Raw genomic sequence first — 25,286 nt, 5'->3', positions numbered from 1 at the left:
AGAGAGGGTGCAGAAAAGATTTACGAGAATGGTTCCAGGGATGAGGGATGTCGATAGACTGGAGAAGCTGGGATTGTTCTCCTTGGAGCAGAGAAGATTGAGAGGAGATTTGATAGAGGTGTTCAAAATCATGAGGGGTCTAGATAGAGTAGACAGAGAGAAACTGTTCCCATTGGCGGAAGGGTCGAGAGCCAGAGGACACAGATTTAAGGTGATTGGCAAAAGAACCAAGGGCGACATGAGGAAAAACTTTTTTACGCAGCGAGTGGTTGGGATCTGGAATGCGCTGCCTGAAAGGATGGTGGAGGCAGACTCATCCAATTCCCTTTTGAAAGCCGTGATTAAGTACCTGAAGGAAATAAAATTGCCGGGCTACGGGGAAAGGGCAGGGTGAGACTAGCTGAAGTGCTCTTGCAGAGAGCCGGCACGGGCTCGACGGGCCGAATGGCCACCTTCCGTGCTGTAACCATTCTATGATTCTAGTTGGGCCACAGCTAGAGTACTGCGCACAGTTCTGATCACATTACAGAAAGGATGTGTTTGCACTAGAGAGGGTGCAGAGGAGATTTACCAGGATGTTGCCGGGGCTGGGGAATTTTAGCGATGAGGAAAGATTGGATAGGCTGGGGTTGTTTTCTTTGGAACAGAGGAGGCTGAGGGGGGATTTAATTAAGTTGTATAAAATTGAGGGGCCTAGATAGCGTGGATAGGAAGGATCTATTTCCCTTAGCAGAGAGGTCAATAACCAGGGGGCAGAGATTTAAAGTAATTGGTGGAAGGATTAGAGGGGAGTTGGGGAGAAATGTTTTCACCCAGAGGGTGGTGGGGGTCTGGAACTCCCTGCCTGAAAGGGTGGGAGAGGCAGAAACCCTCATCACATTTAAAAAGTACTTGGATATGCACTTGAAGTGCCGTAACCCGCAGGGCTACGGACCAAGAGCTGGAAAGTGGGATTAGGCTGGATAGATCTTTGTCGGCCGGCACAGACACGATGGGCCGAATGGCCTCCTTCTGTGCTGTAACTTTCTATGATTCTATAAGCATACAGAAAGTAGTTAAAGAGCGGATAGGCCCTCTCGGCGATGAGAGGGAAATCCAGTTTTTGAGGATGATAAATAAATATTTTGCATGGTTTTTACAAATGATGAAAGTGAGAATGTTGGGGTACTAGGGGAGGATGTGGAATATCCATTCAAGATGACTGCAGAAGAGGGACTGGGAAATAGAGATTAGTTAATCTGTCAGTTATGGTCAACCTCTTAAAATCCATAATTTGAGAAAAAATCAGTGAGCATTTAAAAATTCATGCATGAATCAAAAGGCAGCAGACCGTGTTTGACAAATTGAATCGAATTTTTGTTTTTGAAGTCATGGCTGACTGGAAAGCTGAAGGGGATGAGAGAGATGTGGTGGAAAGAATTTCCGATGGGATGTGCTGCAGGAAGCCTGTTGCAAGAAGGCTGGTGGCTACGATACTGGACTAGTGACCCAGCGGTCGAGTTCAATGATATTTAAATATTTCTAAGTAATATGACTCCATCTACAAATACGATCAAGAACATAATTTAAAAAGTACATTAATTGTGAAGTTATCGGTGCTTTAGTATCAGTAACTAGTACAAATAAAAGATTGTGTAGGTAATGCATAAAATTAAGCAGATTTTAAATGTAATTGTAAAGGGGTGGATTTACAATCTTATGCAAGTTCAGCGGAAGAGCTGCTGAATCCCTGACGACCAGTGTAAGCGGTGCTTACAACGTGTTTCTGGGATTTCTGCAGCTCTTCCGTTGAAGTTAACAATGGACAAGTGAGAGAACCTTTGCAGAAATTCACCCTCAGTCTCAGACTGAAAAATTACATTAGTCATATTCAGGGACTGAAAGCAAATTGAATGAATGGAATGAGTGATGACAATGTAATTGTTACGGTTGATGACTTGATTTAACCTGTAACTGGACAATCACCGTATACTGTGAGAAAAACCTGACCAGAAACACTAAAATTTATTTAAATGGTATATGTCATTTTTTTTATAGTGCAGATCAATTCACTGCAAATACTGTTCAGTTGGAAGGCAACAGCCGAGAACGGCCAGTGAAAAATGTATTTCCCTCACCATCCAGGGTAGCACTTGCATCCCTTCAGGAATTTCTGAATTAACGTTTACCAGTAGCTTTTCAAGTAGAACAGATTCTCCTTCAATGTTAGCTGATGTAATCCACGTTTTTATTTGGGTTTGTTTTCCACGCTGTCAAGTAATCAGCTGGAGCAATGGCCACTAAATTCCCGCCTCAGGTTGACAGACGTGGCTATGCAGGGAAATTTAAAAAATAGGGGGAAAAAAGGCTTAAGTGCCTGTAAACTACCTGATAATCATCTCAATTGAGTCGCTCGCTGCTGCCGGTCGGGTCGGCGCCACGATGGTAGACACATGTGGGAGCGAGTTCCTAACTTGCTGTCAAAAATAACTTTACCACCCGACCCGCCACTGATTGCGCCCACTAACACCCTGGAAAATTACGGCCATAAGCAGCGAGTTCAACAATAACTATCTGGTCAACCTATGCTATTTTAGGAACTATACTGTTCTGACCATATCTGTAAATTCAAGGAGTTCCCTCCTTGAATCCTCTTTCCAAGATTGTCCAGCTCTGACTACAGTCTCTGGCAATTAGCCCCCTTGCCTGCCACGCTATTGACACGATTCAGCTAAAAGTTGTCTGTGTGACCAGCACCTAATCTAATATTAAATAGCTTTATTAATTGATATCCGCTCTGTCCAGACACTTTGACAACCAATGTTCCCTTTAAGCTGTGCAGCCGCTCACCGGCTTTTCAATTAGAACGACCTCTGAAAGGGCCGCGCAGCCCAAAAGAAATGACAGGGAACATTGTCGAGAACAAATCATGGTAGGCATAGTATTGAAATATAACAACTTGTGTGTCTCGCCAATCTTTCCTATAATACATTCATGGCTGCAAAAATAGTCATAGTCATGTAGAGGCTGATTAAAGTACCACTTTCTGAAAGTTAGCACAATGGATATTAAGATCCCATTGACATAGATAAGCTGAGTGACTTAAGACAGCAGAGTATTTAGTGTTGGTTTCAGGTAATAAAGTGCTACCTTTCTGTGCTGTCAATCCGAGTTCTGGTTACAGTTATAACATTTGTTTGCTTTAACAGGCTCTAATGGTGAATGAATTTGTGGGTCTGACGTTTTCTTATAACGAGTCTGCTGTAGGGAACGGTTGCCAATGCCTGAATCCTGCCCCAGTTAAGATTTCGTAAGTTATTGTATTAATTAGTAATGGATTGGTGATATTCACAAATGAAAATTCTAAGCGTGCCTCGCGAGAACACAAATCCAAGGTGTGCTCGGTCGGAGAACAAGGATTAGGTTGGAAGGGAGCTTTGCATACTGAGCCAAAATTACATAAGAAATAGGAGCAGGAATAGGCCACTTGGCCCCTCGAGCCTGCTCCGCAGTGAACAGACTTTCCCCAAGCAGTGTTGCCATGGCTAGACCGCTTGGGACACCGGGTGTGTTGCTACGGCTTTCTTCCAAGGTGCCGAGAAGTCATAAGTGCTCGGACCCCCCAACCACCAGAATTTGTACCACTTTGGCACATCCCTTGTTTGCAACCTCTGTACACAAGAGAAGAATGGTAAATAATCTACTGTAGGTAATCATTCTTTGAAAGGCGTTTAGCCTCCTTGTGCAAAGCTCCCCATCAGCTGTGGCTCAGTGGGCAGCGCTCTCACCTCTAAAGTCAGAAGGTCGTGGGTTCAAGTCCCACTCCAGAGGCTTGAGCACAAAAATCTAGGCTGACACTCCCAGTGCAGTACCGAGGGAGCGCCGCACTGTCGGAGGGGCAGTACTGAGGGAGCGCCGCACTGTCGGAGGGGTAGTACTGAGGGAGTGCTGCACTGTCGGAGGGGTAGTACTGAGGGAGGGCTGCACTGTCGGAGGGGCAGTACTGAGGGAGCGCCGCACTGTCGGAGGGGCAGTACTGAGGGAGCGCCGCACTGTCGGAGGGGTAGTACTGAGGGAGCGCTGCACTGTCAGAGGGGCAGTACTGAAAGTGCCGCGCTCCCTCGGTACGGCCCCTTCGACAGCGCCGTGCTCCCTCAGTACTTCACTGGCGTATCAGCCTAGACTTTCGTGCTCAAGTCTCTGGAGCGGGACTTGAATCCACTACCTTCTGACTCAGACGAGAATGTCTACCCACGGAGCCACAGCTCTGACACACAAGCTAGCTAAACACGAGGGAGAAAGGAATAGAAGGATATGTTGATGGAGTGAAATGAGGCTGGTGAGGAGCATAAACACCGGCACGGACCAGTTGGCCCGAATGGCCTGTTTCTGTGCCGTACATTCGATGTAAGATGTAAAATTCTCATGTTAAATGCCCAATTTAATCCTTGCTTTTGGTTTACAGATGTACTGGAATTCAGCACCTTCACAACATCGGGATGGGCACAACCCCATGGGACCTGTGGCAGAATCATTTGGGATTATTTTGTCTGACCATTGTGTTCCTCACCATTGCACACTTGAAACTCCTTTATATGAAGAAGTTTTCATGACCTGTATGCTGGTGAACATGACCTTTCCTTTGTTAATACAATGAGATACAGGTGATTAATTTGTAGATGAACCTGGAGGGGGAAAAGCAGGGGGGCCGGGGCTTTGATGCCCCCTGGACAGCCTCCTCCAGAACAGGTTTTCTCCGGACCGTCTCTGCGAGAGAAATCTTTCAAACGGGCTGAAAATTGTGCAATCATCAGTCAAGCTACAGTTTTTCCAGAGGTCCGACAGAAACAGGAATTTGCTTCTACTTTGTAAAATATAATTTACTCGGCCATTTAAAAAGAAGTTTCCTTTGGCTGCTGCTATTTTGCCGGGAACCCTCTGTATAATCAGAAGTACTAACCTCCCCCTTCTGCATATAATTAAATGTCCTGTACACAACTCTAGTGAATAGGGGCAAAACCAGCAAGGGGAATAAGCCTCCGCCTATGAACATGTTGGTACTTTTACACACCGTCAATCCAATAGGACAGATGTGTTAAAGCTTTAATAAATTAATCAATTCAAAAATGGATAGCAACAAGCAGCGAGAATTTATTATATGCACAGTCATTTCCCCCCACCCCAGGCAGAGAATCATAAGACTGCAATCCTTATTCCAAGACAATTCTATATTGTTGTAAGCAATGTTCCCCTTAATTTCTTTTTAGGGCTGCGCGGACCATTCAAACTTCGGCGTATGCGCGGTTTCTTTTTGCGTTGGGAAGTGGCACGGGGCTGCGCGGGACCTCGAGACAGCTGCGCGGCCTAAAGAGAACATTGGTTGCAAGCTTAAAATACTACCCGAGGAAGATTAGACTAGGAAACAGTGTTGCTGCCGATTGTATGTATTTGTACTAGGCGCACACAGATGGAAACTTGATTCACCATAGATTTACAACCAGGGGGGGCTCAGGAAATTCTGAAAGCTTCAGAATAGCTTTACCCCAAAATCCTAGGATTGTAATGATCTAAAGGCAAGACACCAGCTGTCAGTTTCAAGTTAAAAACTATTTTATTTATAAATGTAGTCACTTACCACCTAATCTGCATGATCTTTAACTCCCAGCTCCTCCCTCCCCTTGCCCTAGCAGACCTGTGTGTAACAGGACCAGAAGGCCATTAAGCCTCTCGAGCTTGTTCTGCCATTCAAATTGATCTGTACCTTTGCTCCATATTCCTCGATACCCTTACCCCACAAAATTCTATTGGTCTGTCTTAAAAAGAATCAATTGACCCCCCAGCCTCAACTGCCTTTTTTTGGGGTCGGGGGGAGAGAGTTCCAGATTTCCACTCCCCTTTGTGTGAAGTGTTTCCTGACATCACCCCTGAACGGCCTGGCTCTAATTTTAAGGTTCTACACCCTTGTTCTGGACTCCCCCCACCAGAGGAAATAGTTTCTCTCTCTCTACCCTGTCGACTTCTTTAATCATAAACACCTCGATTAGATCACCCCTTAATCTTCTGAACTCGAGGGAATACAAACCTAGTCTGTGCAAACTGTCCTCGTAATTTAACCCTTTTAGCCCCAGTATCATTCTGGTGAATCGACACTGCACCCCCTCCAAGGCCAATAGATCCTTAAACTGGCTGCAGGGCAACCTTCACCTGAATCTATCAGCGGGGATGTCCGAAATGTAAACCAGACAGCAGAAGCCTATTTTTTGTGGACGTGACCTGGTTTTCATCCGATTGTTCAGAGCGCTAGTGTCCGAACATATTCGGTTAACATGGCTCCCCCCGCAGCCTCCTCTGCCCCCCGTGAATCAGAGTTTTCTGTTCTGCGACTGGCAGCAGAAATCGGAATCATAGAAATAAAAGACAGAACAGCTGGGGTTCGAGGCAAGAGTAGATGAGGCCGGGCCTCTGGTTGAAGAATGAGTGGGCACACCACCAGTCACCACTGAGGGGTTGAAGGAAGACTAATATTTTGCTTTCTCCAAGCCGTTGCCTGCCAAGATTTTAAATAAACAAAAATAAACACAGCGAGCTCTCACGCGGTTTACATAAGGAAATGACGGTCGAGATATTTCTGTTGAATTTTATATGCTGTAAGTTTATAATCATTAAAAGTCATTTAAAGGGAGACCGTATGACTGTGCTACCAATGGAGAGACTGGCCCAGCAAAATCAGAAAGGCCCTGGATGTCATTTAGTATTTGGAAATTCACCTGGAACACACACTTGGATTTCTGAGATGCCCCCCAGCTTGTAGTCCAAGAGGAAAATGTGCATCCTGTCATCATGTACTGTCGACTTATTAAAATGTCTTATATTTAGTGTCACATCAGCAAAGTGCACTTGAAGTGCCGTAACCTACAAGGCTACAGACCCAGAGCTGGGAAGTGGGATTAGGCTGGAGAGCTCTTTTTTGACCGGCACAGACACGATGGGCCGAATGGCCTCCTTCTGTGCGGTAAATTTCTATGATGCAAAGTGTCTGGCGCATTTAGCTGGTTAAACATTCTGACTCTCAAATAGACAGGTCAGACTATCTACCGATCACAAACCGGTAGACAGTTGGAAAAATTTCCAATCATAAAGCACCAATTCACATAAGCAACTCGCTACTGTGTTGTTGCCTCAAACAGAGGGTGAAAGCAGAGCTTTTTAAACTTTATTAGGAAAGGGTAGCCTCGGAAAACAGAATTCCACAGACTTCAAACACAATCTGTGTCTTCCTCACACCCTCTGTCATCTGTTATGTGAAAAACACAGGAAGATAATTAATTCTGCAGAAAAGATTTATCTTTATTAAAGAAGTAAAGTGCTTGAATACAACAGGCCCGTGACCTACAAAATCCACGATTAACAATGGAAGACTTGCAATCTATCAAAGGAAGGGGCACCTCTACCCCACAGTTCTAAAAACCATAAACACGCTGCACCTGGTTACATTACACATGAAAAGTGGCAACTAAATTGAAGCTGGATACTTGATCCGAGATTTTTTTAAATTTTTTTTAAAGAAAATATAAAAACCCGACTTCTACAAAACTACACACTTTATGCATTGGCACGCACAGCGTCAAGACACAGCATGGATACCCCATGAAATTATGCACTTCAAAATGAAGTTTGTTAAAGTTCCTACACATCACATATTAATAAAGTATTTGGTTTATAAAAATTGTGTGATGCATTAATAGGTACAAGTAAATTCTTCTTCAACATTATGTAAGTAATGTCAAACCTAGGCTATTTGGGAGCAAAAAAATATATACAATAGGAAAGAAGATTTTCCTGGAAGATGTTTCATTTGGCAAAGACACTTTCATTCTCGATTCGGAAATGTAACCGTTCAAATACAATTACATTCTTTTAAACCAGATTTAGATTTTTTTTGTTAATCGCTGCACAGGTTAATTGGAAATTTTGTTGCTCTTCATAATCTGATGAACCAAATATTTGCGTTGTGGAAAAGCAGAGTTTCAGAATCATTTTACAAACATTCACTCACTCAACCTGTTTATTTAGACTGTTTGAGGGGGCAGGGATTGCACATTAAAGTATCTCAGTGTGAAGAAACTCGCTGTATATTTGAGGTGCGATAAAGGCACTGAAGGAAAATCCCTCCGAGACCCTTGGGCTGTAATTGTTTACAACCTAGGTTCAACTTAAAAAAGAGGTTTTGGACTTCTGTCCAAAACTCAAAGCTTACTCTCAATCAATCCTGTATGAAAATATTAAACCCACGAGCTTGGCTGAAATGGTTTTGGCTAATTAATCTTTTTAGTTTTTAAAAAGATAGAACACGTGAGTCATTTGGCACCAAGAGGTCTTTAGTAAGGCCTTTTCCTCTACATGACACCACCCCCACCTCAATCTAATCCCACTCACTCCCCATACCATTTAACATTCCTCTTTTTCAAGCAACTATTTAATTCCATTTTATGGACGGTTTCAGGAATGGCTTGTGGCAAAAAATCCCACATTCCAATCATACCCTGCGTAAAGAACGTTTTTCTAAATTCCCCTTTAATTCTGTTTTGTGATCATTTTAAATCTGTTCCCTCTCACTGACCAGTGGCTATGATCCATCACCATTCACCTAATCAGAACCCTTCATAATCTCAATGCCCTCGATCGGGTCAGCCTCGTCGCTCCAGTGAAATCCCCCCAAACCTCTAGTGTCTCATCCTAACTGTAACCTCATCCTAATCTGTATCCTTTCCACTGCCTATGTATCCTCCCTACAGTGGGTGCTGAAAACTGCAAAATACGACCACCACCCAGCAATCTACAACAAATTCTGTAAATGCCTTGGACATAGACCAAGTAAAGTGACAGAAATGTCATTGGGAGGAGGCTCGTGTGGAGCATAAATGCCGGCATAGACTAGTTCGGCCGAATACCTGTTCCTGTGCTGTAGACTCGCTGTAACTTGATGTGCAAATATCTTCGCACTTGAAGTATTCTGTGGCCGACTGAAATAAAAAAAAGTTTTGACATTCCTCCCTTGAGTGGTTTTAAAAATAAGTATAACCAAATAAATTGTACTATTACAAACAGCACTCCCCATTCATCGAGGTATTTAGTTCTCAATGATTACTGACCATGTGGAACAGGACATAAATCAAGCTTTGCAATGCAATCCTTAGGTGCAACAGTGACTGCAGGTGCCCGAGAATGACTCAAGCAGAAAATGCTGAAGGAATTCTTCTGGGTTCCCATGAAGATCATCAACTTTGTTTAACTAAAATCCACTGAATGAATGTTAAAGATTAATGTTACAAGTTCACTTCAAATACGAAGGGATTGCCAGCTCCCGATTATAGTGCCAGTGGGCAGTCCAGAGAACACGCCATCTCACTGGAGTTACATTCAACTTTCAGAGCTTTTTCTTTCTTCCCCTTAAGACGATTCTGTGCTCAATGAACAGTATAACTCGGTTCCACAATGGGGATTGGACAGACGAAACATCCAAGATTCGGAGGGGGATTGGCAGGGTAGATGCGGAGAGGTTGTTTCCCCCTGGCTGGAGAGTCTAGAACCAGGGGTCACAGTCTCAGGATAAGGGGTCGGCCATTTAGGACTGAGATGAGGAGGAATTTCTTCACTCAGAGGGCGGTGAATCTTTGGAATTCTCTACCCCAGAGGGCTGTGGATGCTCAGCCGTTGAGTATATTCAAGGCTGAGATCGATAGATTTTTGGACTCATGGAGAAATCGAGGGATATGGGGATTGGACGGGAAAGTGGAGTTGTAGTCAAAGATCAGTCATGATCTTATTGAATCGTGGAGCAGGCTCGAGGGGCCGAATGGCCGACTCCTGCTCCTAATTCTTGTTACGCATTTAAACGAGTGGATTTAGACTGATGGGATTTGATCCGCCTGTGTGCCTGATCACTATGACTGATGATGGTTAAAAGCCAATTCCACTGTAATCATTGCTACCTGAACCTGTTACTGGGGCCATGTCATCCACAATTTTCACAAGAATGTTCAAGGTGCGAGGTTAATACTATACATATATTTTCTCTTTCACTGCACAATTTTCATAGGGAATATGCAAATAAACTACCCTGTATTTGTGAAAAAGATGTTATTGATAACAGGACCATACCCTTCAATAATGTAGGCAGCTTCATTAGGCTGACACAGCTACAGATCCCATTGACCACCTCAAAGATTATTCATAGACACTCACAGCACAGGAGGCCATTCGGCCCATCGTGCCTGTGCTGGCTATCCAATTAGTCTCACTCCCTTGCTCCTGCCCCTTAGCCCTGCAAACCGTTGGATAAATCAAAGATAACCGTTGAATCTGGGCTGTTTTGTTTTTTTAAAACTTCACCCAAACTCACGATCCATTCATCTCACACTGTAGCTACACCCTCACATCAACAACCCACATAGCATTGGAGGAGAGTGACTGCAAGTGAGAGAGAGGAAAGATGGAAAAGAAAAACACACCCAAAACCACAACACTAAAGCTCCAAAAACACAAAAATTTCACGACCCATCCCTCCCAAAGAAATGGGCAGCGTAATGAAGTCAACAGGTGTCAACTGGATTGGGGCATGGAACACAGACCTGAAAACCATCAGCACATCCTTATGAAAGGATAGTTCTTCATTTAACCCCACAGAAAATGCATTTAGAATCATGCGGCACAGGAGGAGGCCATTTGACCCACCACGCCTGTGCCGGCTCTTTGAAAGAGGCTATCCAATTAGCCCCACTCCCCCCAGCTCTTTCCCAATTCATGGGATAAGTTTCTCCAGGCAAATCATTGAGACCTTATTAAAAACACTCTGATGCTTTCAACTGTGCAACTTTCTTTCAATTCCTTGATGAAATGTGCATCAACTGATCAATCCCTTCATCCCTTACAGAGATACAAGAAATGCAAGCTTACACGTTTATGCAATTCATCCTAAAGTGTTGTGTGCAATCATTCAAGCTCAACTGATCAAGGCACAACTGGATGAAAACAAAAATGAGTTGGAAAAAAAGTGAAAATACTGATGCGCGGTCAAACCGACGTGACGATATAGATGAATGGATATATGTGGAGGGCCCACTGCCCGCAGGATTAGTAGACTAAACGTGGCTGCCTCCTAGTCCCCCAGCATCCGGGCCGTCAGTAGACTGAGACGAGGATGGGCGGGAGCTGCGGGAACGAGACCGCCCGTTTATCCCCAGTGGTGTTCCGAGGTGATGACCGAGCTGAGACACCGTCTCATCGGACTCCCAGCGTTCCAGCTCCTCGCGCACCAAGCGCTCCATTTGCTCCCGGTGGATGTCGTTGTCGCGACCCAGTCGCTCATCCTGCGGGACAAGCGAACATTTTCCTTTTATATAGCATCGTGTTACAGATCCACTAAATTGCAAGAACAAACTAGCCAGTAATGAGACACTGCGGAGGAAGAAAGAAATAAGGGAAAAACTGAAGCTAAAGACAACAAAGGAGGATGACAAAAGGAAATACGAAGAGATTAGGAAAAAAGTTTTTAAAAAATTTAGGAAGGCAAAGAGAAACCACTAAATTAAATTATCAAGGAACATAAAAATAAATAGTAAAGTATTCTAGAGACACTGAAATAACAGAAGAAAAATCAGGCTAGGGAACAGGGCTCCTGAGGAATGCACACGATAAACTCTCAGGTAATGACAGCAAAATGGCAGAAATGTTAAATAATTACTTTGCCTCGGTGTTTATCATCAGAAAGACTAACATGGTAGACATGACACTAGAAGAGGAGAGCAAAAAGTATGAAGAAATTTAAAACGGAAAGGGGTGAGATAATTGATGAACTAATCAAACTTAGAGAGGATAAAACCCCTGATCCGGATAGATTGTATCTGGACATTTTTAAAATTTGTTTCTGGCAAGGCCGGCATTTATTGCCCATCCCTAGTTGCCCTCGAGAAGGTGGTGGTGAGCTGCCCTCTTGAACCGCTGCAGTCCGTGTGGTGAAGGTGCTCCCACAGTGCTGTTAGGGAGGGAGTTCCAGGATTTCAGGATTTTGACCCAGCGACGATGAAAGATCAGCCGATATATTTCCATATCAGGCTGGTGTGTGACTTGGAGGGGAACTTGGAGGTGGTGGTGTTCCCATGCACCTGCTGCCCTTGTCCTTCTAGGTGGAAGAGGTTGCGGGTTTGGGAGGTGAAGTTAAGAGATAGCAGAGGCACTATTACACATATATTAAAAAACCTGTCATTCCCAGCGTGTCGGCGTCCCAGCAGGAAAAGATCGACATGGTTAGCTGGGCTCTATTCCTTACCTCCTGTGTTTGCTGGAAGCGTTATTTAAAGTTTAGAAATAAAAATTGTAGTTGGTGATTCACGTACCAGGTGCAGACAGCATATTGAGTGGATACTGATTGAAAATAGCAGATTCCAATAGTCTCGGACACCTCGATTCAAATCAATTCAACTCCTTTGTCATCATTATTTTTTACTTTCTTAAATATTTCCTGAACATAATATAGGAACAGGAGGAGGCCATTCAGCCCTCGAGCCTGTTCCACCATTCAATGAGATCACGGCTGATCTGTTTAACTCCATCTAGCCGCCTTCGTTCCGTTACCCGTAATACCCTTGCCTAACAAAAATCTATCAATCCCAGTTTTGAAACTTTCAATTGACCCCCAGCCTCAACAGTTTGGGGGCGGGGGGGGGGGGGGGGGTGGAAAAGAGAGTTCCAGGTTTCCACTCCCCTTTGTGTGAAGAACTGCTTCCTGACATCACCCCTGATCATCCTGGCTCTAATTTGAAGGTTCTGCCCCCTTGTTCTGGAATTCCCAACCAGAGGAAATAGTTTCTCTCTCTATCTACCTGATCAAATCATCATTTGTTGAAGCAACAAATTATTCAATAAAAGTTCAATTACTTTAAAAATCCACCCACTTCCAGATATTAGCAGACATGTTGACCATTTGCATTGTTCAAATTGAAAATCTTAGAATTGTTCATTTGGGACTGGGTGGGGGAAGAGAGAGAAATGGAAAATTCCTTTACTGGACAAGATAGTAGTGACTGCCCACAGAACAAAACCATTAACAGCAAAGAAATCCCCCAAATAATTCAGATAGGCTCACCTCTGTAACACCATCCAGCAATCGGCCCAGCACATCTCTCCTTTTCAGCTTGGCTCTCTCCATGGCCTCCAGTTTCACAATGACCGCATCGATCTTTGACACTATGCTCCCGATGGAATGCTCCATACGGTCCACACGCCTCACCAGCCTGAACATCAAAGAAACAAGTCGTTACACTTCGAAATCTGGGTTTAAAACTAATTTTAGGACTATTTACAGGAAACTTTGGTTTATCTGGAGGTTAACTGTCCGGAATGCTCGAGCCACTGGCAAAATTCAGGAGTCGGTTCAGTAAATTTTTTTTCTTTTTGTTGCTTTTTTTTCCCCACCAGTCAGGCTCTGCAAGGTCTAGCTAAAGCTGTTGCTTAGCTACAGAGACGCTTGCAAGCTACGGCCGACTGTTTAGAAGCTATTGGGTTTGTTGCTAGATACGGAGCTCAAAAGCTTCCGTATGTTTTAACATTAGCGCTGGTTTGTCCGGCAGTTTTGATGGGACGGCAACAGCTCGGTCCCGTCGGTGCCGGATAGCACAAAGTTTCCTGTATCAGAGCAAAATACTTCTACTTAATTGTGCAGGTGCTTTACATAGAATTACATAGCCTCTACCTCATCATATAGAAGAATTTACAGCACAAACAGGCCATTCAGCCCAACTGTGCCAGTGTTAATGCTCCACACGAGCCTCCTCCAACCTACTTCATCTCCCCCCATCAGCATATCCTTCTATTCCTTTCTCCATCATGTGCGTCCCTTAAATGCATTGAATATTCCTAAACTCATTAAAATGTATACTTATATTACATTTTAAAATCCATGCCTGAAATGTTTAATCTAGCAATTTAGAGTTTACTAAATGGCGTCTTTCGGATGAGACGTTAAACAGAGGCACCCTCCACACTCTCGGGTGGACGTAAAAGATCCCACTGCCACTATTTTGAAGAGGAGCCGGGGAGTTCTCCCCGGTGTCCTGGGCCAATATTTATCCCTCAATCAACATCACTAACAGATTATCTGGTGATTATCACATTGCTGTTTGTGGGAGCTTGCTGTGCGAAATTGGCAGCCGCATTTGCTACAACAGTGACTACACTTCAAAGGTACTTCATTGGCTGTAAAGCACTTTAGGGCATCCGGAGGTCATGAAAGGCGCTGGAGAGATGCAAGTCTTTCTTTCTATTTCTACAACGCTGAGTTTTATTGCTCTAGCGAAAGAGTCACATTTCTCGAAACCGAAACTCTTCTGGCCGATTGGGCTCTCGCTCATCAAATGGAACGCATCAGCGCCCTGACTGGCCCAGTGGGTGAATGTGTTGTGTTTGGTGCCTGGCCGTTGCATTGAATCAGTCCGTCCCTGCTCAGGAGGTGCTGCGGTAACCGCAAACTGGCCTGTCTTCACACGAGGGAGGGAGAGAGAGACATCAGCCAAGACACCCACTCCGAACTGGCAACTAGTAACCCTGGCAGTAAATCTGCAGGCATGGACAATGGAGAAGAACAACCATCGTGCTGGGCTGTGATGCCCCCACCACCCCATGGTCCAGTAGGCTACGAGCACCCACTGTCGAGGTTTACACATGAAGAATACCTGCTTGTGTGAGGTACAGAAGTAAGCTGGCACTTGTGGGCCCATACCCCATCGTGAATCATAGAAGGAGGCCATTTGGCCCATCGTGCCTGTGCCGGCTCTTTGAAAGAGCTCTCCAATTAGTCCCCACTCCTTCCTGCTCTTTCCCCAGAGCCTTGCAATTTTTTTTCCCTTCAAGCCCCTTTTGAAAGTTACTTTTGAATCTGTTTCCATTATCCTTTCAGGCAGCGCATTCCAGATCACAACAACTCGCTGCGTAAAATAAATGTTACCTCATGTCGCCTCTGGTTCTTTTCCAATTACCTTAAATCTGTGTCCTCTGGTTACCGACCCTCCTCCCACTGGAAAGAGTTTCTCATTTGCTCTATCAAAACCATTCATGATTTTGAACACCTCTATTAAATCTCCCCTTAACCTTCCCTGCTCTAAGGAGAACAATCCCAGCTTCTCCAGTCTCTCCGCATCACTGAAGTCCCTCAGCCCATCTATCTAGTAAATCTCCTCTGCACCCTCTCCAAGGCCTTGACATCGGTCTTAAAGTGCGTTGCCCAGAATTGGACACAATACTCCAGTCGAGGCCCAACCAGTGTTTTATGAAGGTTTAGCATAACTTCCTTGCTTTGGTACTCTATTCCTCTATTAATAAAGCCAAGGATCCCAAATGCTTCTCAACGTGTCCTGCCACCTTCAAAGATTTTCTTACATACGACCCCAAGTCTCTCTGTTCCTGCACCCCCTTTAAATTGTACAATTTAGTTTATGTTGCCTCTCCGCACTCTTCCTACCAAAATATATCACTTCACACTTCTCTGCGTTAAATTTAATCTGTTATGTGTCTGCCCATTTCACCAGTCTGGCTACGTCTTCTTGAAGTCCGTTACTATCCTCCTCACTGTTTAATACATTTGAGTTTCGTATCATCTGCAAACTTTGAAATGATGCCCTGTATAGGAGTTGTTACCTTCCAGACAGGAATAACATTGTTGGGAAGTGAATGAAATGGAACTCCAGTCTAAATGCTTACACTTGAAACTCTTCATAGGACACCCCACTGGAGCTGCTACCTCTTCTCCTTGAACTGTGACCACTGTCTTCATCGTCTTCCTCCTCGGAATCATCCATACTCCGGGGGAAGCTTCGGCCACTGGTTGAACGAGGTAACGAGCTCCTATCCAGCTCCAAATCATCCTTCGAAACAAAAGGCAAGTATTTAGGGGATGCCGTTTGTATTGATCCCCCCTACTCTGATTGAATTGGAATCTGAACACAGATGAAACATACAAACTTCACAAACACTCGTAACATAAACAAACACATACAACACAAACTTCACATTTTCCTGGATTTTACACGAGTTTGTAAGTTGGTGCAATATAACACTTTTACACATTAAAGCAAGCGATCATTTCCAACATGAATAGATTGCTTTAAAAACATCACATTGTTATGTTATTACACTAGATAGCGTCTCCGGTTCAACATCACTAGTCACTTCCATAAGTGGAAAAAAATCATGAGCAACATCGACCTTCCCATTTACGAAGACTTGAAAACCCCACCACGAAAGCGCTTAAAATCGCGCCGGCCATTCTGGGAAACAGCGGCCAATGTTCACGCAGCTGGTATCGACCCACTCTCCAGATGGACGGAATCGTGGGGCGCACACAACATAAAGAACCAACACCTCATCACTGACCCAACAGCAGAGGTCCCTGGCTTCGACCCACTCTCCAGATGGACGGAATCGTGGGGCGCACACAACATAAGGAACCGACACCTCATCACTGACCCAACAGCAGAGGTCCCTGGTATCGACCCACTCTCCAGATGGACGGAATCGTGGGGCGCACACAACATAAAGAACCGACACCTCATCACTGACCCAACAGCAGAGGTCCCTGGTATCGACCCACTCTCCAGATGGACGGAATCGTGGGGCGCACACAACATAAAGAACCAACACCTCATCACTGACCCAACAGCAGAGGTCCCTGGCTTCGACCTCCCTCGACAGTGGACAGCGCTCAACCCAATCCGCACAGGGCACGGAGGGTACGGCCCCCTGCTCCACCAGTGCAAGATGAGGGACGACCCGAAGTGCGACTGTGGCCAGGAGTCCCAGACCATGGAACACATCACATCAACCTGCCCACTGAGATCTGTTGCGGGAGGCACCTCATTTCTCCACTCGGCATCTCAGGAGGCCGTCGAAATGATAGCCAAACTAGACACCCCATTATAAGCTTTTCCAGTCATATGAAACAACAACTACTATTTAAGTGGACCACGCACTCCCAACATCTGGGGTTCAACCTTCCCAGCCCAACGCCCAGGTAAATGACAGCATGACACAGGGATTGTTAGAGAACACCCTCATTCTGTACACTGGCTATTGCAATTTGTCACAAGAATTCCACTTTACGCAAGACAGGTGAATGAGTGGTACACAGTTCAACAGTGAGATTTATATTTCCCTATTATCCTCGATACATGAAGCAAAGACGCTACATGCTTTCTCCTTATACATAAGAATTAGGAGCAGAAATCAGCCATTCGGCCCCTCAAGTGCATATCCAAGTCCTTTTTAAATTTGATGAGGGTTTCTGCCTCTCCCACCCTTTCAGGCAGTGAGTTCCAGACCCCCACCACCCTCTGGGTGATAAAAGTTCTCAACTTCCCTCTAATCCTTTTCCCAATTACTTTAAATCTCTGCCCCCTGGTTACTGACCTCTGTTAAGGGAAATAGGTTCTTCCCATCCACTCTATCCAGGCCCCTCAATTTTATACACCTCAATCTTTATAATGTTCTGATTCTATTTCTTATGCTTACCCCATAATGTTACCTAACTGACTGCAATTCAAATACAATACACTGACTGAACATTATGGGGATGGGGTAAGATGCTATATAAATACAATACACTGACTGAACAGTTAGGGGACATGGTAAGATGCTATATAAATACAATACACTGACTGAACTGTTAGGGGACGGGGTAAGTGCTATATAAATACAATACACTGACTGAACATTATGGGGATGGGGTAAGATGCTATATAAATACAATACACTGACTGAACTGTTAGGGGACGTGGTAAGATGCTATATAAATACAAGTTCTTTCCAAGTCCGGCGGGTTAACTAGATTTGAAGCTTCCACCTATGGCAGCGTTAAAAAACCTTCCAGAAGATTTTCCTTCCTCGCTAATCGGTTAATATTCAAAAGCAAATTAGCTGGGAATCTGTGCTCAGACCACAAGTAACATCCACCGTCTAAAATAGATTCAACCGAATCATAATTTACAAAGAACTTACATTTAAACTTATTAGCACCAGTTAATTAACAAATCGAATGTACTTGAACAAAGCACACTGCAACTTACACAAACCGATCCAATGGCTAACTCACCCGCTCTTTCTCCAAGTCATCCCTCATCTGCTGATGCTCATGCTCTGTCAGCTCCTGATCGCCATCCTGATCATATTTGGCAAAGATTGCTTCTATCTCAGCATCAGTGTGACCCTTCCTGCACAGTGTAAAATGCAAAGGATTGTTTATTTTGTTGAATTAACTGTAAACCAACTGGGGAAAAATAAAATCCTCCAATGCGTTAATTTTTACCGTACCCCTTCAGGTCCTGTCGCAGCTCATCAAAATTTAGCTTCCCTCCAGCTTGGCGCAGACTCTTGGTGATATCATCTACCGTCGTCTTCCTTAGCCGGAGTTTCACCATGGCCTTGTTGCACCCCTATTTAAAGAGAAAGTTGTAGCTAGGATCAACTGTCACCAGCTAAGGCCAGGTAACTAGTAGGAAAGCAATCGGACTGAAAATCAAAACTTATGGGGCAGGTGAGACTTTGGTAACCGGCCACGTGGTGTTGTACTGTTACACACGCCCGCCCAAGATGGAGGCCTTTGAACTTCTGAGCTAAGCCCAACTCTCATTACTGCAGGCACGAAGCATTCGGAATTAGGTCATGCTTGTGTAAGCCAATTGCCTAATTCAGGATATGCTTTAGTTGCTTGGGCGCCAGCTTTCTTAACTACATTGTGCCTGTGCAAGGCATTGCTAATTGCGCAGAGATGCGAAACGGGCGTTCCTTGTGGGAAATTTATGGCTTAGTCAAGATAACAAGGGGAAATACGTGTATACAGGTGTTGCTTGTTGAAAAAAGAGACAGCAGCTAAATCGTGGCTGTGAGACAACAGAGGGGTGCAGGAATGATTCTAGGGTATCCTGGAGCAGTGTGGACTATCAATGAAATTAGCAAGTGTTCGCTATAACAATGGCTGAGCTAACCGCAGTGTCCAGAACAGACCAAGCGTAAGAGCAGCTTATCGACAACACATCTGTACGTCAGGTCAGCTAATGCATTCTTGGTCTGTACCATACTCAGCACCTTTATTTCTGGTGTCCAAAGTCGCTGACTACACAAACAGATAGACGCCAACAACCTGAATCGACATAAAACGGCAAAATACTGACCATGCAAGTAATGAGACCCAAATCATTGGGGCAGATAAACCCAAAAAATCTTCAACTGGGAATGTGGAACAGCAACTGGTATGGGTTTGTTCCAGAGTGTGTTGTGGTACTGAAGAGCTGAGGCATGCAACCTGGCAACTATCTAGGCTGGGGAGTCTAGAACCAGGGGCCACAGCCTCAGGATAAAGGGTAGGCCATTCAGGACTGAGATGAGAAGAAGTTTCTTCACTCAGAGGGTGGTGAATCTTTGGAATTCTCTACCCCAGAGAGGCTCAGTCATTGGGTATATTCAAAACAGAAGTCGATAGATTTCTGACTAATAAGGGCATCAAGGGATATGGCGATAGGGCCGGTAAATGGAGTTGAGGAAGATCAGCCATGATCTCACTGAATGGCGGAGCAGGCTCAAAGTGCCGAATGGCCTACTCCTGCTCCTATTTCTTATGTTATGAATGGTACTGGTCAAAGAGCGAGTAATCAGCCCTCTACATCAAGGATGCAGTCTTGGAGCTCTTCACGTCACAGATGGCCCCATGGCACTAAAGGCCTTCCATGAGAGATTGAGTAGACTAAGCCTATATTTCCTAGAGTTGAGGAGGAGAGGTGGTCTAATTGAAATGTATAAAATTCTTACAGGGCTCGACAGGGTAGATGCAGGGAGGATGTTTCCCCTGGCTGGGGAGTCTAGAACCAGGGGTCACAGTCTCAGAATAAGGGGTCGGCCATTGAGGACTGAGATGAGGAGGAATTTCTTCACCCAGAGGGCTGTGAATCTTTGGAATTCTCTGCCCCAGAGGGCTGTGGAGGCTCAGTCGCTGAGTATATTCAAGGCTGAGAGCGATAGATTTTTGGACTCTAGGGGAATCGAGGGATATAGGGATCGGGCGGGAAAGTGGAGTCGAGGTCGAAGATCAGCCATGATCTTATTGAATGGCCGACTCCTGCTCCTAATTCTTATGTTCTTTATTTTATAAATTATAGATAGTACTATAAACTTGAGCACATCACAAGGCAACAGCATATTAAGTGGTCAGATAACATTGTTAACCACACCTACAAACTGAATGGTATCTGCAGTACGCAAGGCATCAGCAATGCTTTCTACAATACAGCAAGTCAAATTATAATGAAAATCGAATCAAATACCTTCCTGATGAGGTCGGTGAGCTCCATCTCGTTCTTCTGCTGGGCCAGATCCGCTTTCACTTCAGAGTAGGTGTCGTTAATGATGGCCAAAAACATGTTCTGGTGAGGCAAGCAGAAATTGACTGGAAAATAGGCTCAAGGAGACATAGGTACAGGATTTTAGCATTGTTTTACAAAACGCTCACAGGTCTCCTGTGGTGTTGTCCATGGCAAGTTGGAGGATACGCTGTTTTCATAAAATTAGGGGCGTTATGAATGCAGTGTTTCCCCATAGAACCTGAACATAGAAACATAGAAGATAGGAGCAGGAGTAGGCCATTCGGCCCCTTGAGCCTGCTCCGCCATTCAATGAGATCATGGCTGATCATCCAAATTCAGTACCCTGTCCCTGCCTTCTCCCCATATCCCTTGATCCCTTTAGCCTCAAGAAATATATCCAACTCTTTCTTGAATATATTTAATGAACTAGCCTCCACCGCCCTCTGTGGCAGAGAATTCCACAGGTTCACCACTCTCTGGGTGAAGAAATTCCTCCTCATTTCAGTTCTAAATGGCTTACCCCTTATCCTTAGACTATGACCCCTGGTTCTGGACTCGCCGACCATCAGAAACATCCTTCCTGCATCTAGTCTGTCCAGACCTGACAGAATTTTATAGGTTTCGATGAGATCCCCTCTCAATCTTCTAAACTCCAGTGAGTATAAGCCCAATCGACACAATCTCTCCTCATACGTCATTCCTGCCATCCCAGGTATCAGCCTGGTGAATCTTCGCTGCACTCCCTCCATGGCAAGAACGTCCTTCCTCAGGTAAGGTGACCAAAACTGCACACAATACTCAAGGTGTGATCTCACCAAGGCCCTGTACAACTGTAGCAAGACATCCTTGTTCCTGTACTCGAACCCTCTTGCTACGAAGGCCAACATACCATTTGCCGCCTTAACCGCCTGCTGCGCCTGCATGCTTACCTTCAGCGACTGGTGCACAAGGACACCCAGGTCTCTTTGCACTTCCCCTTCTCCCAATCTATTGCCATTAACAATGGTTAATACAATATATTTATATTAATTTAGACCTTGGAATCAAAAAACAATTTCTAAATTTGCAGATGACACCAAATAGGGGCGGATAGTCAATACTGAGGAGGACTGCAACAAATTACAAGACGACATTAAAAAACTTGCAGAATGGGCATATAATTGGCAAATGAAATTCAACAGATAAATGTGAGGCATTACATTTTGGTAAGAAAAATAGGGAGGTCACATATTACTTGGAAAATAAAACACTAAATGGGGTAGAGGAACAAGGGGATCTCGAAGTACAAATACACAAATCACTAAAAGTATCGACACAGGTTAACAAGGCCATAAAAAAAGCAAACCAAGCACTAGGGTTTATTTCTAGAGAGATAGAATTGAAAACTAGGGAAGTTATGCTAAACTACTTTGTACAATTCTGGTTGCCATATTATAAAAAGGATATAGAGGCACTGGAGAGGGTGCAGAGAAGATTTACAAGGATGATACCAGAAATGCGAGGGTATACCTATCAGGAAAGGATGAACAGGCTGGGTCTCTTTTCTCCTGTAAAGAGAAGGCTGAGAGGTCACCTAATAGAGGACTTTAAAATCATGAACGGTTTTGAGAGTAGATAAGAGAGAGAATGTTTCCACTTGTGGGGAAGAGCAAAACTAGAGGCCATCAATGGAAGAGAGTCACCAAGAAATCCAACAGGGAATTCAGGAGAAACCTGTTTACCCAGAGAGTGGTGAGAATGTGGAACTCACTGCCACAGGGAGTGGTTGAGGCGAATAGTACAGATGCATTTAAGGGGTGGTTAGATAAGCACATGAGGGAGAAGGGAATAGAGGTTTATGCTGATAGGGTTAGATGAGGAAAGGCAGGAGGAGGTTAGTGTGGAGCATAAACACCGGCATGGACTGGTTGGGCCGAATGGCCTGTTTCTGTGCCGTATATCCTGTGTAATGTAAGACCGTTACCCCATCCCCTTTCAAACAGTAGAAACACAGTCTATATTAAGAGGCCAACTTTAGGACTGGACTACATAATGAGAGGGGTATTAAGCCAGGTCTCTGCATTAATCTAATCTGTTTTGGAGTTCCAGGCTCGAGACCGCGTACTATTCAACTCCCGATGGAATTCCACTCATTCCAAACTGAGGAACCCCAACTGAACCCAGTGGACACCAGTATCAACCCAGACAGAGCTGTGGTTCCTGTGAACTCGGCCACACTGAATGTTGTGGACTGAACACCCCGATTCCCAGCCAAGAGCCACGTGCTGGCCTTCTTTCAGCCGGCATCAGTGGAGCAAGCCCCGACCGACATATCGGAAACGGCGGGTCTCCACAGCAACAGAAAATAATGGAAGCAACCGCAGATAGGGGGGGGAAATCATTTCAAGTATTGCGCCTGCAATTTTTTCTGTCAAGTTACGATAGCATTCATTACTTACCAAGAGAATGAAGAAAATAAAGAACACAAAAGTGGCAAAATAAATCGGTCCCAGGATCCTGTTGGCTTCTTCAATCTTGCTGAAGTCAAAATCTCCCAGAATGATGCGAAATTGAGTAAAACTACAAAAAGGAAAAAGGAATAATATTGAGAAAAAAGCCCTGCCACTTTCACTTGTTAAACAATTCTGCCACCAATACCGACATTTGTTGAGGAATAGAATACAGAGTGTATTCCGTAAAGAAGATCAAATGTTTTCTTGATAAGGGAGCTGAACTCTGCATTGGTTGCAATTTTTTTGTACAATGGGTTCTATCCAATAAACACTAAAAATTTAAGCGTTGAACAATGCAGAGTTGAAAATGGGCTCCTAATTCTTATGTTCTTAAAAAGGGAATGAAATAAAGCAGAAAGGAAAGAGAACCAATGTATGATAGTAGAGGGAGAGCGGGAGAGGAGAGATGAGAGGGAGATTGAGATGAGGGATTAGACGGAGGTTAGAGAGATACTGGGCCTGAATTTGCGGTGGGAGGCTTCCCGTGAGGCAATGCCTCCGATCCGCAAATAAAGTCCGTGCCTACCTTCTACCTCGGGATCCACGGAGACTCGCGCTACTGGGCCTCCATGTGTAAAGGCCCACGTACCCCAGGCGGTTCACAAGCGCCCCTGGGATCACGTGGGCTGGCCCAACCAATAAAAAGGGGATTCCCATTCACGCTCATCGGGATTCCATTTTCATACGGAAACCCCATAAGCATGACTGGCAATCACATAAAAAACACATTTACATACCAAATAAATAAAAAACATTACATATTTAAAATGAATTAAAATACAGCTTAATTAAGTATTTAAAACAGAAATTTAATTTTTTGAAAAATAAATTTAAACGTTTTAAAGGGGCTAAAAATAACCTGAACTTATTTTACAGGTTTTTTTTTAATGTTTAAATAATTAAAAAAAAATTTTTTTTAAATGTTCATTTGAGCTCTTACGCTGGTAACCAGGTGCAAGAATTTCACAGGCATTTGCTGTGCAGTAGTTCTCCGCCTGTGGATGCCCTTTTCTCAGGGATGGCTATGATCTGTCAAGATGATTCTTGGCAGGTCGCAAGTTCCGGGTTTTCGCGCATGCGCTTTGCATGTGAAAACCCGAACTTGTGGGGCCCTTACACACCCATAGACCCTGGAAAATCCAGGCCATTGATCCTATATGTACATAATCAAAAAACAAAGTATGTAAAGTGTTCTAATGTTACTGGCCCTGAATTTCCGATCGGAGGTTTCCTGCGGACGGGCGCCTCTGATCGGAATAAATCTCTGCACTTACCTGCTGGCTCGGTAGGTCCCGGGGCTTGCGACCCTGGGCCTCGGCTCTACGAAATGCGCAGGGCCCGGGTATCCCGGGGCGCAGGCGGTTCGCAAGCCTCCCTGGTTCCCCATGGCCCACCTGATCCCAATCAAAGAAGGGAATCCCCCTTCACACTTTTGACAGGTCTCTGCACACAGATCTGTCAAAAGTCTGAATGGGGATCACTTAAAAAAAAGTTACAGTAAATAAATTTTTTTTTTTTTTTTTTAAATCACATTTAAAATTAATTAAAATTACATTAAATTAAATATTTTAAACAGGAGCTAAAAATAAACTTACCTTTTTTAAAGTATTTTTAAATTATAAATGAGTGAAATTTTTTTTAAACTCTTAATGCTGGTAAAATCAGGCCTTACGCTTTTACCAGGCGTAAGATTTTGAAAGGTTGCCAGTGGGCGGAGGTTGTGCAGAAAGCAGAACTCTCCCCGCGCGGAGGCCCTTCTCCCAGGCAGGCGGAGGATCGGTCCAGAGGATTCTTCACAGATCCCAAGTGCCGGGTTTTAGCGGAGGCGCTTCACACTCCTGAAACCGCTACTTGCGAGGCCCCTACACACCCGTGGAGTCGGAAAATCCAGCCCATTATATTGCATTTCTGGATACACGCACGCACGCACACACGCACGAAAAAAAGCATAATATGGACAAAAAATCTAATCAGGATTTTGGAGCACTCCAACTGACTGAGACTTATCCCCCCCCCCGCAACCAGAACTGATACTTACATACAGGTGTGGAAGGTGCTGAAGTCATCAACCTGGGTACCAAAGACAAGGTAGGCTAGCTGAGCGTATGCCAAGAAAACAATAAAAAACATGATGGCAAAGCCGATGATGTCCTTGGCACAGCGAGACATGGTAGAAGACAACTGGACCATGGTCTTATTGAAGCTAATAAATTTGAAGATCTGTGAAAACAAAATGTTTTAATGTAGTAAATCCATTTCACTTTGGTTTCAACCCCTAAATGGCATCTCCCCATTATTAACTGCTGGTCCCAGTGGGACATTTCCTAGGAACAGGGGGAAGCCATTCACCCCCTCAAGCCTGTTCCACTATTCAAATGAGATCATGGCTGATCTGTATTTTAACTCTGTTTCC

The 25,286-nt window shown here is 44.4% G+C and overlaps 1 protein-coding gene and 1 long non-coding RNA gene across 2 annotated transcripts in view; one reads left to right on the top strand and one right to left on the bottom strand.

Moving 5' to 3' along the window:
- Window positions 1–2,813: 2,813 nt before the first annotated feature.
- Window positions 2,814–6,251, top strand: LOC147122499 (uncharacterized). The gene is made up of 3 exons (XR_015080695.1): window positions 2,814–2,911; window positions 3,189–3,289; window positions 4,445–6,251. It is a non-coding gene; the product is annotated as an uncharacterized LOC147122499 (long non-coding RNA).
- A 1,054-nt stretch (window positions 6,252–7,305) lies between these two features.
- pkd2 (polycystic kidney disease 2) overlaps window positions 7,306–25,286 on the bottom strand; it is a 62,475-nt gene continuing 44,494 nt past the window's right edge. The window contains exons 8-15 of the mRNA XM_086005918.1: window positions 24,912–25,093; window positions 22,820–22,940; window positions 20,343–20,441; window positions 18,337–18,458; window positions 18,119–18,236; window positions 15,733–15,896; window positions 13,124–13,271; window positions 7,306–11,348 (exon numbers count right to left, since the gene is read on the bottom strand). Of these exons, the coding sequence (XP_085862044.1) occupies window positions 11,121–11,348; window positions 13,124–13,271; window positions 15,733–15,896; window positions 18,119–18,236; window positions 18,337–18,458; window positions 20,343–20,441; window positions 22,820–22,940; window positions 24,912–25,093 (1,182 nt within the window). The 3' untranslated portion in view covers window positions 7,306–11,120. The remainder of the gene's footprint in view (window positions 11,349–13,123; window positions 13,272–15,732; window positions 15,897–18,118; window positions 18,237–18,336; window positions 18,459–20,342; window positions 20,442–22,819; window positions 22,941–24,911; window positions 25,094–25,286) is intronic.

Source organism: Somniosus microcephalus, chromosome 2 (genome assembly GCF_052327205.1).
Source record: "Somniosus microcephalus isolate GS21.2 chromosome 2, FLI_Smic_1.0, whole genome shotgun sequence".
Taxonomy (NCBI): Eukaryota; Metazoa; Chordata; class Chondrichthyes; order Squaliformes; family Somniosidae; genus Somniosus; species Somniosus microcephalus.
The sequence above is the reverse complement of the archived record's forward strand: the minus strand, read 5'-3'. Positions and strand labels throughout refer to the sequence as shown.